We start from the raw sequence: 18147 nt of genomic DNA, 5'->3' as shown, positions 1-18147 counted from the left end.
TCTCAACAAGGAAAGGCTGAAGCATGTTCTTGTTGGCAGACTCAGAGTTGGCATGGGGGCGAACACCAACGGGGGTGTGAAGCCCGTCATCAGGAATGTGCAGCAGATCCATGAACTCTTTCCATGTAGCAGACAGCTGACGGCCGTTGGTCATCCAGGTCATCCTCCGCTCCTCCCCGGGATGAAAGTACACTGAGGCAAAGAACTGACAGATGAGCTCAGGGTCATAGTCATGGTGAAAAGAGATTACCGGCTCAATAGCAAACTACTCCACCAAGTCCAGGGCCTCTCCAAAATAGTCACGAAACTTGTCCTTCCGCATGTGATGCATGTCTATCCACTTGATATCCACGAAGGTATTCTTCTTGCTCTTGATCACATCCAGATAGATGAGAACATGTTGCTTGTTCCAGAACATCTCGGTGCCTCTGAGCACAGCCCGAGGAGTCACATAGGGATTGATCCTCCGACGTTCGACATACTCAGAGACAGAAATGTCGTCCATGCCCTTAGCAGGTTCCTTTTGCTTGCTGGCAGTGGTCTTGACATTGCGCTTGGGGGCATTGGAGCCCTCTAAGGCTTCATCTTGGGGGTTGCGCAGATACTTGGAGTCAGTGTCACGACTTAGATTGGAATGGCGAGAGCCACCACCTGAGACACAAAAACGCAAAACACCCACAACATCCAAGAGGGATTAATGCAAAGACCACAACAAAGCAAGAGAAACAAGCAGAAAGCACACATGATAAATGCCTAGAGAGAGATTTGATCCCTACGGTAGTACTGCCAAGTGCTATGAAGCTAAGATAGTAGTACTGCTCTTAGACGCGGTAGTACCGTGCAAGGTCACGGTAGTACCGGGTCTAGGAGCGGTAGTACGACCTTAGCGCCTCGGCTAGCGTGGTGGTACCGCGTCTGCAGAGCGGTAGTACCGCACAAGCTAGCACGGTAGTACCGCACCTGATGGGCGGTAGTACCGCAAGAGCGGTAGTACCGCACATCAGACACGGTAGTATCGCACCGCATCAGATCTGAACAAGTTCAAATCTGAGAAAAGCCCGCGAAACCACGGCGGTACTACGGCTGGACAAAGCTACCACAAGACAATATATCAAGTATGATTCCTACGCATCACAATTCTCCTACATCCTACTCTTGCATAGATTTGGCCTAAAATCTCAAGAACAACAAGTTTCTCCCCAAAAACCTAGAAGCAAGAGAACAGCCAAGAAAAAGAGGGATTTGGGGAAAAACCTTGGTCCATGGCAAGAGGAAGTGGTGGGGAACGATCCCACCGGGCGAAATCCGAGGAGAGTGGCCGGAGACAGAGATCCGGCGAGGGCCTCCGGCGCCGTTCTTGAGCGAGAGAGAGAGAGACGTGGGGAGAGAGACAAATGAATGGGTGTGGGGAGTTGGAACTCCCCTGCCCGAGTCATAACCCCCACGCTCCCTCGACGGCGCGGTAGTACCGTGCCCCAACGCGGTAGTACCGCTCGGCGCGGTACTTCCGAAGTACCGCACCTGAGCGGTAGTACCGTGCTGTGGCGCGGTAGTACCGTGCCTCCCAAAGCGGTAGTACCGCTACCAGCCGCGGTAGTACCGTGAGCTCAAGAAGATGCACGTTTCGAGCACACAAAAAACTGGGTCTTTGCACAAACACTCCGAGCCAACACGACAACACAAGACCACGCAACACACAAAGCCAGAAAGGCACACGACAAACGAAACAACCACGAGACACCACCTCTCCAAAGAGAGGGCGGTGGCCGTAGCCACCTATGTTTGAGTCAATTGGTATGGCACCGCAAAGAATTATCCTTGGGTCCATGACCACAACTCGTCTTTGAAGCACAAGTACCATCAAACATGGCTAATGTGAAAGACTTGATCGATTTATGTATAATGGGGGGAGGGAGAGTTCATTGAGAGAATATCACTCCCCCTATGTCCATGCCTACATCTAAACAGGACGACACGTTGAGTATGGTGGGGTGTGCAAGGGTTCAAGCAACATTGCTCGAATCAATGATATTCAGCTCATGCCTTAACTCGCGAAATCTTGCTTCATCCAAGGGCTTCGTGAAGATATCTGCAAGGTTATCATGAGTGTTGACATAGTTGAGCTTGATCTCTCCTCGCCTAATGTGATCTCGGATGAAGTGATACCGAATCTCAATATGCTTCATCTTGAAGTGTTGCACCAGGTTGAGAGAGATCTTGATGGCACTTTCATTGTCACACCAAAGAGGCACTTTGTCACAAATGACACCGTAATCCTTTAAAGTTTGCCTCATTCATAAGATTTGTGCACAACAACTACCGGCCGCCACATACTCCGCTTCGGTGGATGAGAGAGACACACAACTTTGCTTTTTGGAAGACCAACTTACCAAAGAGCAACCAAGAAATTGGCACCCTCCGGAAGTGGACTTCCTATCCACTTTGTCTCCCGCCCAATCGGAATCCGAATACCCTACAAGCTTGAAGTTTGCTCCTCTTGGGTACCATAGGCCAAAGTTTGGGGTATGAGCCAAATATCAAAAGATTCATTTGACCGCCACATAGTGACTTTCCTTAGGTGCGGCTTGAAAACATGCACAAATTCCCACACTCAACATGATATCCGGTCTAGATGCACAAAGGTAAAGCAAGGAACCTATCATGGAGCGATATACCTTTTGATCCACCGCTTTACCATTGGGATCTATGTCAAGTTGGCACTTGGTGGGCATGGGAGTGGAAGCCGGCTTGACATCACTTAGCTTGAATCTTTTGAGCATGTCTTGAGTATATTTGGCTTGATTGATGAAGGTTCCTTCTCTTCTTTGCTTCACTTCGAACCCTAGAAAGAACTTCAACTCTCCCATGGAAGACATCTCGAACTTTGAGGTCATGAGAGCGGCAAATTCCTCATTGAAAGCTTTGTTAGGGGAACCAAAGATAATATCATCAACATATAATTGGCACACAAACAACTCCCCTTTGACCTTCTTAGTAAAAAGAGTGGGGTCGATTAGCCCAACTTCGAAACCACGATCTTGTAATAACTCGGTAAGGTGGTCATACCACGCACGTGGGGCTTGTTTAAGGCCATAGAGTGCCTTATCGAGTTGATACACATGATCGAGAAAGTAGGAATCCTCGAACCCGGGGGGTTGCTTGACATAAACCAATTCATTAATGGGACCATTAAGAAAAGCACTCTTCACATCCATTTGTTGTAACTTAAAGTTATGATGAGAAGCATAGGCAATCAACATGCGAATAGATTCAAGACAAGCAACGGGAGCAAAGGTTTCACCGTAGTCGATACCCTCGACTTGGGAGTAGCCTTGTGCTACCAAACGATCCTTGTTGCGAATGATAATCCCATGGGCATCTTGCTTGTTCTTAAATATCCACTTGGTTCCGATGACATTGTGGTTCCCCGTCGGTCTTGGCACCAATCTCCACACTTTGTTGCGCTCGAAGTTGTTGAGTTCTTCATGCATGGCATTGAGCCAATCCAGATCTTCTAGCGCCTCATAGACCTTGTGGGGTTCCACACAAGAGACAAGCGCGTGATGCTCACAATAATTTGCTAATTGTCTACGAGTGCTTACCCCCTTTCGTAAGCTTCCAAGCACATTCGTCATGAGATGATCCTTGGTGGAGAGCTTGGAAGCAACCTTGGCGGCACGACGCTCTAATTCCTCCTCGGGGGTGAGACGAGGAGTGGTCACTTGATCATCTTGAGCGTCGTCTTGAGCTTGTTCTTGTTCTTGAACTTGCTCGGAGGAGAGAACTTGACCTTGGGCATCACTAGATGTGTCAACACCGTCTTGAGCGTGATCTTGCCCTTGGTCATGTTCTTGAGGATGAGGGCCTTCATGTTGTTCTTCGGAAGCGTGTGGGCCTTGGGTTGGTGATGGCTCCGCTTGAGTTGAGCTTTGTCCTTCTCCTTCGGCCACAAGGGGTTCCTCAATGGGTAGGATAAATCCAACACCCATTCTTCCTATGGCTTGGGGAGGAATTTCATCACCTACATCACAAGTGCCACTTTGCTCCACTTGGGAGCCGTTATTCTCATCAAACTCCATGTTACACGTCTCCTCAATAAGTCCCGTGGATTTATTGAGGACACGGTAAGCATGAGAGTCTGTAGCATAACCAACAAATATGCCCTCATAAGCTCTAGCCTCAAATTTAGACAACCGAACACCTTTCTTGAGAATGAAACACTTACACCCGAACACCCGGAAGTACTTGAGGCTGGGCTTGTTACTGGTGAGTATCTCATATGGAGTCTTGTTCAAGCCCTTGCGGAGGTAGAGCCGATTGGATGCATGACACGCGGTGTTGATGGCTTCGGCCCAAAACTTGTACGGACACTTGAACTCCGCCATCATGGTCCTTGCCGCATCCATCAACGTCCGGTTCTTCCTCTCCGCAACACCGTTTTGTTGAGGGGTGTTGTTGGAAATATGCCCTAGAGGCAATAATAAAAGCATTATTATTATATTTCTTTGTTCATGATAATTGTCTTTATTCATGCTATAACTGTATTATCCGGAAATCGTAATACACGTGTGAATACATAGACCATAATATGTCCCTAGTAAGCCTCTAGTTGACTAGCTCGTTGATCAACAGATAGTCATGATTTCCTGGCTATGGACATTGGATGTCATTGATAACGGGATCACATCATTAGGAGAATGATGTGATGGACAAGACCCAATCCTAAGCATAGTACAAAGATCGTGTAGTTCGTTTGCTAGAGCTTTTCCAATGTCAAGCATCTTTTCCTTTGACCATGAGATCGTGTAACTCCCGGATACCGTAGGAGTGCTTTGGGTGTATCAAACGTCACAACGTAACTGGGTGACTATAAAGGTGCATTACAGGTATCTCCGAAAGTGTCTGTTGGGTTGACACGGATCGAGACTGGGATTTGTCACTCTGGATAACGGAGAGGTATCACTGGGCCCACTCGGTAATGCATCATCATTATGAGCTCAACGTGACCAAGTGGTTGATCACGGGATCATGCATTACGGTACGAGTAAAGTGACTTGCCGGTAACGAGACTGAACAAGGTATTGGGATACCGACGATCGAGTCTCGGGCAAGTAACATACCGATTGACAAAGGGAATTGTATACGGGGTTGATTAATCCTCGACATCGTGGTTCATCCGATGAGATCATCGTGGAGCATGTGGGAGCCAACATGGGTATCCAGATCCCGCTGTTGGTTATTGACTGGAGAGTCGTCTCGGTCATGTCTGCTTGTCTCCCGAACCCGTAGGGTCTACACACTTAAGGTTCGGTGACGCTAGGGTTATGAAGATATGTGTATGCAGTAACCCGAATGTTGTTCGGAGTCCCGGATGAGATCCCGGACGTCACGAGGAGTTCCGGAATGGTCCGGAGGTAAAGAATTATATATAGGAAGTGCTGTTTCGGCCATCGGGACAAGTTTCGGGGTTATCGGTATTGTACCGGGACCACCGGAGGGGTCCCGGGGGCCCACCGGGTGGGGCCACCTATCCCGGAGGGCCCCATGGGCTGAAATAGGAGGGAACCCAGCCCATAGTGGGCTGGGGCGCCACCCCCTATAGGCCCATGCGCCTAGGGTTTCCACCAAGGAAGAGTCCAAGTGGTGGAAGGCACCCCTAGGTGCCTTGGGGGGGAGGGAAACCTCCCCTTGGCAGCCGCACCTAGGAGATTGGATCTCCTAGGCTGCGCACCACCCCCCTTGGCCCTCCTATATATAGTTGAGGAGAGGAAGGACTTCATACCTCAGCCTTTGGTGCTTCCCTCTCTCCCCGTTACGTCTCTCTCTCGTAGTATAGGCGAAGCCCTGCTACTGTGACGCCCTGCATCCACCACCACACCGTCGTGCTGCTGGATCTTCATCAACCTCTCCTTCCCCCTTGCTGGATCAAGAAAGGAGGAGACGTCATCCGTTCCGTACATGTGTTGAACGCGGAGGCATCGTCCGTTCGGTGCTAAGATCTTCGGTGATTTGGATCACGTCGTGTTCGACTACATCATCCCCGTTCTTTGAACGCTTCCGCTCGCGATCTACAAGGTACGTAGATGCATCTAATCACTCGTTGCTAGATGAACTCCTAGATGGATCTTGGTGAAACCGTAGGAAAATTTTTGTTTTCTGCAACGTTCCCCAACAGGTGTAAGGTGCGGAATATTGATGCTTGATCCCCTCATCACTAAGAAACTCGTCCAAGGTGTAGTTCTTTAACTCGGTGCCGTTGTCACTTCTTATTGTCAAGATCTTTACATTGTATTGACGTTGTGCTTCATTTGCAAAGTCAATGACGGTTTGTTGGGTCTCGCTCTTCCTCTTGAAGAAATACACCCACGTGTACCTTGAGTAGTCATCCACAATCACCAAGCAATACTTCCTACCTCCAAGACTATTGAAGGATGGAGGCCCAAAGAGATCCATGTGAAGGAGCTCCAAAGGCCTCTTTGAATAAATGATAGTCGTGGGAGGGTGAGCCTTCTCATGTAGCTTTCCTTCGATACAAGCACTGCAAGCACGATCTTTAGCAAAACTAACATTCTTTAGTCCACGGACATGGTCCCCCTTGAGGAGACTTTGCAAAGATCTCATATTGACGTGGGCTAAACGGCGATGCCAAAGCCATCCCACATCAACTTTAGCCATTAGGCACGTCCCGGTCTTAGTGGGTTGCTCCGAAAAGTTAATCACATATAGACCGTTCTCGACATGCCCAACAAAGGCTACTTTAAGAGTCTTGCTCCACAAGAGGGCCACGGTATCGATATCAAAGAAAGTGGCAAATCCCATGATTGCAAGTTGACAAACGGAAAGTAAATTGTATGCAAGGGACTCAACAAGCATGACCTTCTCGATCGTGAGATCATGAGAGATGACCACCTTGCCAAGTCCCAATACCTTAGAAGATGAGGCGTCACCCCACTCGACATTGGTGGGCATAGATGGAACCTTGTGCATGGCCACCACCAAGTCCTTGCTTCCGGTCATATGATTTGTAGCTCCGCTATCGAGCAACCATGATCCCCCACCGGAAGCAAACACCTACAAGAGATCAATGCTTAGTTTTAGGTACCCATTTTGTAATGGGTCCTTTGATGTTAGTAACAAGGGTATTTGGAACCCAAATAGACCATTCAATGTATTCATGAAGAGAACCAACAAATTTGGCATAAACATGCCCATCACTAGCACGGCATAACACATAAGAAGGCTTAAAATCGCCGGCTTTGTTGGGAGGGGTGGCATTGCCCTTCTTGACATAGCCGCCCTTTGCAATGTTCTTCTTCTTCTCCTCGGAGGCACTCTCTCCCTCCTTCACAAAGGTTTGCATGAGAGGAGGAGGTCGTTTGGTCTTGTCATTCTTCTTCTTGTTCTTGGAGTCGGGCACGTACCCAACCCCTTCCTTGGCCACAACTCCTTTTTGGTTGATCAAGAGATCGTTGAGGTTCTTCTTGCCTTGTATGCAAGTCGCAAGACCTCTCTCAAGTTGCCCCTTTAGCTTAGCGTTCTCCTCAACGAGATGCACATGCTCACAACACGGGTTAGTGGCATTTGCATTATCAATTAACATCATACGAGGGAAAGTGGCTTTTTCCTTGGTTAGCTTTACTTGAATTTGATCATGAGACTCTTTGAGGCTAGCATAAGCACCCTTCAAGACCTTGTGAGCCTTGTCAAGTAGATCAAACTCCTCTTTGAGTCTAGCAAAATCAACCTCAAGTTCGGCCTTCTCGGAGTTTAGCACATGAGAAACAATGAGGACATGATCATAATATTTCTTTAACTTAGCATGATCAACGTTGTGTGACTCCTCAAGAGCCAAACGAAGACCACGCTCTTCCTCAAGAGCATTGGAAAGATCCGAAATCTCATCGGCATAGTCACGACTATGCCCTTCCATCTTAGTGATGGTGTTTTCGTGAGCCTCGATCATGTCATTGGCTTCACCAAGTTGGATCTTGTGGATAGAAACCTTCTTCAATGATTCTCCAAAGGTTAGTGTTCACATGATTTAAATGACGTTTAAAGTGGTAAACCCAAGAATCAAAGTCCTCATTTTTCACAATCTTAGGGGGAGGACCGGCATGATTCAAATGAGTGGAAGGAACCGGTCCACCATAAACAAGTGGTGGTTCCACATGGGCAAAGATGCCGGTGCCATTCTTACCACTAGAAGAAGGAGCCTTTTCACTACTAGCTTCCCCCTTGTCGGGGATAGCATCCGTCACCTTGTCGGCGGGGTCACCCACTTTCAACGGTGCGGTGGATAGTTTAAGCCCCTCAAGAAATTTAGTAAACATGCTTTCAACTTCGGTCGTCATGGAGGTTTTCAATGTCTCCAAGGCCACATTGAACTCCTCACGAGAGACCGAGGTTCCCCCATCGCCCGTAGACGAGGTCAGATTCACACCGGAGTGCTCCTCCACACCATCTACGGTACAGGTAAAGGTACGAGATAACCAAGAGTGGAGACGGTGGAGACGAGGATGTGTTGCCGAAGTTCCTTCCCTTTGAGAGGAAGTACGTCTCCGTTGGAGCGGTGTGGAGGCACAATGCTCCCCAAGAAGCCACTAGGGCCACCGTATTCTCCTCACGCCCTCACACAATGCGAGATGTCTTGATTCCACTATTGGTGCCCTTGGAGGCGGCGACCGAACCTTTACAAACTAGGTTGGGGCAATCTCCACAACTCAATTGGAGGCTCCCAACGACACCACGAAGCTTCACCACAATGGACTATGGCTTCGCGGTGACCTCAACCGTCTAGGATGCTCAAACACCCAAGAGTAACAAGATCCGCAAGGGATTAGTGGGGGGAATCAAATATCTCTTGGTGGAAGTGTAGATCGATGCCTTCTCAACCACTCCCGAGCAAATCAACAAGTTTGGTCGGCTGGGGAGTGAGATCGGGCGAAAATGGAGCTTAGAGCAATAATGGAGCTTAGGGGTGGAAGAGGTGAGTCAACAGGGAAGAAGGGGACCCCTTATATAGTGTGGGAGAAGGATCCAACCGTTACCCACCAACCAGCCCGCGGCCAGCGGTACTACCGCGCCTGGCCAGCGGTACTACCGCAAGGCCGCGCGGTACTACTGCTTGAAACCAAGCGGTACTACCACACGGCTGTGCGGTACTACCGTACCGACCCACGGTACTGCCGCAACCCCAGCGACAGTAAAGATAAACAGACGCGCAGGAGCTGGGGGCGGTACTTCCGCACGCGCGGTACTACCGCGCACCCCATGCGGTACTACCGCAAGGCAAAAACCCCCAGCCAGGGGGAAGGGAACTTCCGTGCCTACTTTCGCAAAGAAACGGAAGTAGCAAAAACCCGACATAGTAGTACCGCCGAGGGGCGGTACTACTGCCTGACTGTATAGCGCGGTACTACCGCTCGGCGAAAACGGTACTACCGCGGTAGGTGCGGGCGTAAAAAATTACATCCGCCCCTACTACCGCAAAGGGGCGGCACTAGCCTGGTGGGCAGCGGTAGTGCGGCTCCAGGGGAGCAGTACTACCGTGGGCACCTGTGGTACTACCGCACGACCGCGCGGTACTACCGCGGATGCCTACGGTACTACCGTTTACCTGGGAGCAGTACTACCACGACCAACCACAGCAGCCAGACAAGGGAGGCAAGAAAACGGAGGAAGCTCCAAGGAAAAAGGAGGGGATAAGAAGGAGACGTGTACGTGATGATTCCACCCAACCCTTTCCAACGCGGACCCCCTCTTAATAGTACGGCTTTCCTACGACTCAAATCCACCAAAAAGAAACGTAGAAAAGACGTCGTCTTCATCAGTCTTCGAGGGGCACCCAATCGTCTTGTGCCTAGCAATGAAGTGTCTGGAATACTCAAGGCACACGATTAATCCGCAAATGCATTGTCATCAATCACCAAAACACTTAGGGATAAATATGCCCTTACAGCAGTGTTGGGGAACGTAGCAGAAATTCAAAATTTTCCTACGTGTCACCAAGATCTATCTATGGAGAAACCAGCAACGAGGGGAAGGAGAGTGCATCTACATACCCTTGTAGATCGCTAAGCGGAAGCGTTCAAGAGAACGGGGTTGAAGGAGTCGTACTCGTCGTGATCCAAATCACCGGAGATCCTAGTGCCGAACGGACGGCACCTCCGCGTTCAACACACGTACAGCCAGGAGACGTCTCCCATGCCCTGATCCAGCAAGGAGAGAGGGAGAGGTTGAGGAAGACTCCATCCAGCAGCAGCACGACGGCGTGGTGGTGGTGGAGGAGCGTGGTACTCCAGCAGGGCTTTGCCAAGCACCGCAAGAGACGAGGAGGGAGAGGGGTAGGGCTGTGCCAAGAAGGAGATTGAATCGTGTCTCTCGCAGCCCAAAACCTCAAGTATATATAGGGGGAGGGGAGGGGCTGCGCCCCGACTAGGTTTCCACCCCTAGGGGTGGCGGCCAGCCCTAGATCCCATCTAGGGGGCGGCCAAGGGGGAGAGAGGGGGCGCACCACTAGGTGGGCCTTAGGCCCATCTGAGCCTAGGGTTTGCCCCCTTCCACTCTCCCTTGCGCCTTGGGCCTTGGTGGGGGGGGGGGGCGCACCAGCCCACCTGGGGCTGGTCCCCTCCCACACTTGGCCCATGCAGCCCTCCGGGGCTTGTGGCCCCACTTGGTGGACCCCCGGGACCCTCCCGGTGGTCCCGGTACGTTACCGATAAAACCCGAAACTTTTCCGGTGACCAAAAAAGGACTTCCCATATATAAATCTTTACCTCCGGACCATTCCGGAACTCCTCGTGACGTCCGGGATCTCATCCGGGACTCTGAACAACATTCAGTAACCACGTATATCTATTCCCTATAACCCTAGCGTCATCGAACCTTAAGTGTGTAGACCCTACGGGTTCGGGAGACATGCAGACATGACCGAGATGACTCTCCGGTCAATAACCAACAGCGGGATCTGGATACCCATGTTGGCTCCCACAAATCCCAGTCTCGATTCGTGCCAACCCAACAGACACTTTCAGAGATACCCGTAGTGCACCTTTATAGCCACCTAGTTACGTTGTGACGTTTGGCACACCCAAAGCACTCCTACGGTATCCGGGAGTTGCACAATCTCATGGTCTAAGGAAATGATACTTGACATTAGAAAAGCTTTAGCATGCGAACTACACGATCTTGTGCTATGCTTAGGATTGGGTCTTGTCCATCACATCATTCTTCTAATGATGTGATCCCGTTATCAATGACATACAATGTCCATGGTCAGGAAACCGTAACCATCTATTGATCAACGAGCTAGTCAACTAGAGGCTTACTAGGGACATGGTGTTGTCTATGTATCCACACATGTATCTGAGTTTCCTATCAATACAATTCTAGCATGGATAATAAACGATTATCATGAACAAGGAAATAAAATAATAACTAATTTATTATTGCCTCTAGGGCATATTTCCAACAAGCAGTACATTAGAAGTGACAACAATTGCAACCGGGCCTGTACGCCATCTAGCGACGATTACGAGCAATGAAACGAGCCGAAGGCGCACTACCGTCATAGTCCCTCCCTTACCGGAGATGGACAAGCCTTGTTATAGTAGACAATCAGAAAGTGTTCATGCTAAGACCGCACATAACTAGTGCAGCAGAATAGCAACCTCGCCGATGAAGAGAAACTTAGATCGAAAGAATCCAGCCTATAAACGCACGAACACAGACAGATGTAGACCGGATCCAAGTATATCCACCGAAGACAAACGCCGACCGAATCCAGCAGGATCCGCCGACGCACCATTGGTACGAGAGCTATGTGAGGAGAACCTTATTCCATCTTTAAAAAGTCACTAGCAAAAAATGTCCGTGCGTTGCAACGGGAGAGAAAAAAATTGCATGTGTGTACTCCAAAAAGTATGGCTCAAGACCTCCGTAGGTCCACACCATCTTTTCTAACACGATGCCCACCTATGTCACCTCTTAACCTCCTTTCCGCTCTCATCGACAGTGGTCACGGTGACCAAGACAATGCACGCGAACAACACAAATACTAATAGAAATGAGCAGAGTGTGTTTTTCCACATAACTTCATTCAAAATAATAATAAATAGCACACAGGTAATCATAGTGCATACCATCAAAATTCACAGCCTTTAATATCGTGTAACCGTTTTCTCCGACTAACAAAATCACTTTGATATTATTTTAAAAGCTACGACATTTGTCAATGTTAATACTTTTCCCGAATAAAGAATCGAATCGTTGCACGACCGACAAATTATATGTATATAATATATGATTGAATTAATGTTTTATTACTCATATCATTATTATTTACTCTGAATTATAAAATTAAGTTGTTAAATTTTGATCTACCGATAATTTTTTGATTTTTTTAATAATCAAATTGCATGGTCATGTGCAATTTTCTTTTTTGAGAAGGACCATGTGCAAATTAGTACTCTAGCAATCCAACCACGTAATTTGAATTGACCCCTTACACTTAGAATTTTTTTAAGTAAACCCCATATATTTGGATGTTTTTTAGATTTTTGTTTTTTGAGAAGAGATGTTTTTTTATATAAACCGCACACTTGGATGTATTACCACGGGCCAGCTACTTGGGCCTGACTGACCTCGCAGGAAGCCGACTATGGCCCAGCCGCCCCACTGCTTGGGTACGGCAGCGCGCACGCCTTATCCCCTGTTTCCCCACCGCTGAAATCTTATCCTCTCGTCGTCTCGTCTCGATTCTTCCTCTCCCTCGCACTTTCCTCATCTTCATTCGCCAACGCAACAGGACGCTGGAGACGATGCACGGCTGGGTCCTGCCGCGATTCCCGCCGTCCGTGCACTTCGATGCTGCGCTGGAGGAGGCGCTGTCGTGCTCGCCTGCGCAAGGTGCGGGCTTTGCAAGGCAGGGCTCGCTGCTCTCCAAGGGGCAGGCGACAGCCACTGGTGACACCGTGTGTCACAACACACGTATTTTCAACTTGTACACTGGTAATTGTTCAAGGAGTGTGGCTGGTGCTGTTCCCTTCCTCTGGTTGTTGATTTCTCAAAGGAGCCGCTGCTTGTGTGCTTAAGTTGTTCCTTCGTAGCCTTTCATTGAGTGTAATCTGTTCCCTTCTCTGGTTTTTGCTGCCTCAAGCACCGCCGTATATAAATTGATTCGATTGATTACAAAGGAGCGAGGTGGTACTATTTATTCTGATAATAAACATATTTCTTCTTCTTACAGCAAAAGCACGCAACCGCACTCGTTTCTATCCCCCCCCTTCGCAAATCCCCCCTTTTTTCCACTCCAGTAGCCCGGCCTCCCTGCCTCCGACCGCGCCTGGAGAGGAGCTCCAGCTGTGCCACGAGCAGGCCAGCCCAGGAGCTGTCACTTCCCCCTCTCTCCTTCTCTCTCTCGGCTTTTACCTTCTTCTTCTCTCTGTTTCTAATCTTTGTTTTCTATAGGGAAGTCACCATGGAACAACCCCGCCGCCTTGGAGCTCGGCCCGCCTCCGGCCGGCCACCTCTCCGTCGGCCTCGTGCTCCTCCGCCTCGATCCGTCCGCCCCATCGCCGTATCCGCGCCGGAGCAGCCGGATCCGCTGCCCAGACCACCAACCAAGAGCCGCCTCTTGCTTGTCCTACGGTCGGGAGGAGGACGACCGAGAGGAGCGCCCATTGATCCGCCGCCTGGGCCGCCTTGGAGCACGCCCTGCCTCCGGCCGCCACCTCTCCGTCAGCCTCGCGCTACTCCGACATGATCCGTCTGCCCCACCGCCGGATCCGCCGCCCAGACCACCAACCAAGCGTCGGCCCTTCCCTTTCCTGCGGTCGTGGGTTGAATAATATAAACTGCAGGGTCCTTTTTTAAGAACAAATCATTTTTTTAGATTAGCCACTTTAAAAAAGGACCGCGGGTTGAATACACATACATGGAGGGACTTTTTTGCAAAATCACCGACGACGTACCACCAGAAGCAATCGCTGCTTTATTAGTATAGATAAAGATAAAGAAAAGATTGCCGCCGCCTCGCTTTTCTAAACAGGATACAATCACACAAACTCTAAACGGACAAAAAAAACACATAAAAACATCATATGTTCCGACAATATCAATTTCCTCCCATTGTTTTCTCAACATAGACGATGCGCCCTCGCGTTCTAGTAGCAACGGTAAAACACATACGCACGCACACGTTCAACAGTACAGAGCAATTCTTTGGCGATTTATTACACAAAGTAACACATACTTCCTACAATATTTCACGGAACCACAAATACTAGTGCACGGAGCAGAACGTCATCAAACTTTAGGGAAATGCACGTACGGTACACGGTGCCAACTGCCAAGCATCACCGATCTTGAGTCAGTCAGTCGTCCTTGTTGTTGTGCTGGAGCCTGAGTGCGAAGGCCTGGAGAGATAGGAGCACCTTCTTGAGCCGCTCCCTGGTCTCGACGTCGATGAGGTTGCCCTCGCCGTCGAACTTGGGCGGGTCCGCGAAGGCCCTGATGTGGAGCTCCGGCTTGTTGATGAAGTGGAGGTCGAGGAAGACCCCGATCTGGCGGAGGTGGAGCGACGCCCTGGCCCCGCCGAAGTCGCCCCCCGCACACACGATCGCCGCCGCCCTGTCCGCCCAGCAGTTGCGCTTGCCCCTCGACGCCCAGTCCAACGCGTTCTTGAGGGACGCCGTGACGGAGTAGTTGTGCTCGGGCGAGGCGAAGAGGAAGCAGTCGGCGGCACGGACCCTGTCGCGGAGCGCCTCGACGGCAGGCGGGAAGCCCTCACCGCCATCGATCTCCAGGTCTGGGTTGGCCATGGGCTGGCCAGAGATGTCCACGTGGTCGATGCGCTGCCCCGGGATGGACTCCTCGCACAGCGGCGGAGAGCTCGTCGGGACGGCGGCGGACTCCGGGCGGCGCGGTGGCCGGAGACGGTGCGGCGGAGGGCGGCGGAGGTCGGCGGCCGGGCGGCGGGAAGAAGAGGCGAGGTGCGCAGGGAGCTGAAAGTGCGTTATATCGACTAGAGGGGGGGTGAATAGGCGATTTTTAAGAAAGTCTTCAAAATGTGGAAGTTATGAAGACAAACGATAGAAATAAACCTATTACCCTGCAGCGGAAGGTAGACTACACTAGGCAAGCCATAGTCAAGTATTCAATAGTGAAAGCACAATGACTAATAGCAGCAATGTAGTAAGGATCAGGTAGGAAGATATTGTGAAGCCACACAGAACATGCAGTCACTCAGTGAAGACAAAAGATAGTGCGAACATACAATGACTTCACAAGAAGTAACAGTAAGTAAAGGGAAGGGAAGATGGAACCAGTGACTCACTGAAGACAATGATTTGTTGGACTAGTTCCAGTTGCTGTGACAACTGTACGTCTGGTTAGGGCGGCTAGATATTTAAACCTTAGGACACACAGTCCCAGACACCCAGTCCTGAACACGCAGCTCAGGACACCCAGTCCTCACCGTATTCCCCTTGAGCTAAGGTCACACAGACCTCGCCCAATCACTCTGGTAAGTCTTCAAGGTAGACTCCCAAACCTTCACAGACTTCGTTCGCCGGCAATCCACAATGTCTCTTGGATGCTCAGAACGCGACGCCTAACCGGCTGGAGGATGCACAGTCCTCAAGTGTAATAAGTCTTCAGATCACACAGACAAGAAGACTTAAGTGATGCTCAATTCTCTTTGGCTCTGGGTGGTTACGGCTTTATCCTCGCAATGAATTCTCTCTCAAAGGCTTCGAGGTGGGTTGCTCTCAAACGACAAAAGCCGTATTCTCAATCTGAGCAGCCGACCGTTTATGGTTGTAGGGGGTGGGCTATTTATAGCCACTTGGCAACCCGACCTGATTTGTCCGAAATGACCCTGGGTCACTAAGAAACTGACACGTGTTCCAACGGTCAGATTTCAAACTTACACGGCAACTTTACTTGGGCTACAAGCAAGGCTGACTTGTCCGACTCTGGACAAGATTCGCTCTCATAGTCTTCACTCGAAGACATAGGTTTTGGTTAGGCATCACTACGTCATTCTGACTGGTTCTCTTGGACCCCACTTAACAGTACGGTGGTTCCTATGACTCAACACAAAAGAAAAAGAACTACGAAAGATCTAAGTCTTCGAGCTCCATAGGCTTCATGTGGTGTCTTCTCTTTGTCATAGTCTTCAATGTGAATATCTTCATATACCACCTTTGACTTCAATGTCTTCATACATTTTTAGGGGTCATCTCTGGTAGGAAAACCGAATCAATGAGGGACTTCTACCTGTGTTATCCTGCAATTCTCACAAACACATTAGTCCCTCAACTAGGTTTGTCATCAATACTCCAAAACCAACTAGGGGTGACACTAGATGCACTTACAATCTCCCCCTTTTTGGTGATTGATGACAAACTAGTTGAAGTTTTCAACGGGGAATATAATCTATGAACTTGTAAAGGATAAGGAATTGTCTTCATAAGTTGCAAGGGCTCCCCCTGAAGATGTGCATATAAGTAATTTGCGTTTGGAATGCAAATGCACATGGCAGGTTGTACTTGTGGAGATCCACTTCAACTTATGATGACAATCCACTATGCATGTGAAGGTATATGAAGATAATGACATGCATAATTGAAAATGGACGTCTGCAGAATGATCTAAGTGCGGAATTTATCGTCGCACATGCGGAATTTATCATCGCAAAATAAGGTGGCAGATAAGTAGCAGACGACCATCGAGTTTAAGTGTTACAACTCAAAGAACCAAATGTAGCAAAACAAGAATTGTAAGCACGAAGCAAAATATAAAGCACCCGCCCATATGGACCCGCTTGAAGACTATCAACCTCATATGCTTCTCCCCCTTTTGTCAGTAAGGACCAAAAAGGTTTGAAGACATAGAGCATCTACTCGTTCCCACGAGGAGTAGGTGAAGCAGCAGGGTCGTTGGTGGTGTTTGGCGGTGCTGAAGAGCTTGGAGCAGAGTCGAAGCGTGCTGAAGGAGGTGGCGGTGAAGTAGCATCGTCTTCATCCTCGATAACTCTAGCAGTCACAGTTGCAGCAGAGGAAGAGAACTCAGAGTTTTCAAGGGATGGAGTTCCTAGCAGCACAGCCCTTCGAGGAGGTGTGGAGTCAAACTTGAAACGCTCAGTGAAGCCATCCTCTTGAAGATCATCTTCAGAACACATCATCGTTAGCCCTTTCCATGTGCGGCGACAGGTTTCATGGGCAACGAAAGCATTCTTGATGGCAAGATTGCGAATGTGATTAACATCCACCAAGAGGCTTTGCATCTGACGCTTCAGCCAGTCATGATGCCTATCCTGTTTCTGATGAAGTGCCACAAGAAGCTCTCGGTCGTTGAGAACACGAGTGCGCTTCTTGGGTCGTGGAGCAGTTGTACTATCAGTGGCTTCAGTGGAAGCAGGGTGTGGTGCACGTGTAGTGCCAGCCAAAGGATACACACGAGTGACTGCTTCAACTCCTTCAGTGTTCTGAGAGAAACTCTGATGCTCTGCATCTGAAGACTTAGAGGTTCCTTGGTAGGCTCAGGATAGATGGCTTCAATAGAGATATCCACATTAGGCAGAAAAATCCGATGATTGCGAGCAGATGGCTGATATGAGATAGCAGAGTGAAGTTTGATTAGCCGCATTACCCATGGGGCGTAGAACTTCAAGCCAAACAGATCAGAGCCTGATGCAGCAAGTTGGCGAATGAAGAAGTCCTGTGCATTGAAGCATTTTCCATGAAGAATATAGAAGATCAAAGTCTTCATTGCACCCTCAAGTTTGGCATGTGGAGAGTGCCCTTTGATGGGCCAGAGAGTTCTCCTGATGATGTGATAAATGGTTTTTGGCAGATACTCAAGGTCTTCAACGAAGAACTCCGTGGGATAAGCAGCATCTTGGGGCAATTGCTTCATCATGCTGAGCATCTGACTCATATTAGGTTCAGGCTTCTGAAAGATGCTCTCAATAGCTTCACTATGCAGCTGACAGCCATGCTCGTAGAGATCGCCAGGAGTGGGCAAACCAGTGAGCTCAATGATGTCAAAGGCTTTGGCTTCGTGATGAACGTTTCCAGTCATCCACTCCAGGACCCAAGTCTTCGGATCTCTGCTATACCCGCGGATGTGAAGTGTGGCATAGAA

The 18147-nt window shown here is 49.4% G+C and overlaps 2 protein-coding genes across 3 annotated transcripts; one reads left to right on the top strand and one right to left on the bottom strand.

The window, feature by feature from the left end:
• The first annotated feature begins 12550 nt into the window (after window positions 1-12550).
• LOC125542875 lies at window positions 12551-13958 on the top strand. 2 transcript variants are annotated; one of them, XR_007298159.1, is made up of 2 exons: window positions 12551-13008; window positions 13247-13461. XR_007298159.1 is itself a non-coding variant. In XM_048706097.1 (2 exons), the coding sequence occupies exons 1-2, from the start codon at window positions 12819-12821 to the stop codon at window positions 13845-13847; spliced, it is 570 nt and encodes a 189-aa protein (XP_048562054.1). In that variant the 5' UTR covers window positions 12638-12818; the 3' UTR covers window positions 13848-13958. The 2 variants fall into 2 exon arrangements, 1 of the variants encoding a protein (XP_048562054.1); XM_048706097.1 differs by lacking the exon at window positions 13247-13461 and adding an exon at window positions 13468-13958 and having other exon boundaries at window positions 12638-13008.
• Window positions 13959-14096: 138 nt separating this feature from the next.
• LOC125542876 (probable NADPH:quinone oxidoreductase 1) lies at window positions 14097-14894 on the bottom strand. Its single transcript, XM_048706098.1, has one exon. It carries the CDS (start codon window positions 14817-14819, stop codon window positions 14373-14375), a length of 447 nt encoding a protein of 148 aa, XP_048562055.1. The 5' UTR covers window positions 14820-14894; the 3' UTR covers window positions 14097-14372.
• Window positions 14895-18147: the final 3253 nt, after the last annotated feature.

The sequence above is a fragment of the Triticum urartu genome, chromosome 3 (assembly GCF_003073215.2).
Source record: "Triticum urartu cultivar G1812 chromosome 3, Tu2.1, whole genome shotgun sequence".
NCBI classification, from domain to species: Eukaryota; Viridiplantae; Streptophyta; class Magnoliopsida; order Poales; family Poaceae; genus Triticum; species Triticum urartu.
The sequence above is the reverse complement of the archived record's forward strand: the minus strand, read 5'-3'. Positions and strand labels throughout refer to the sequence as shown.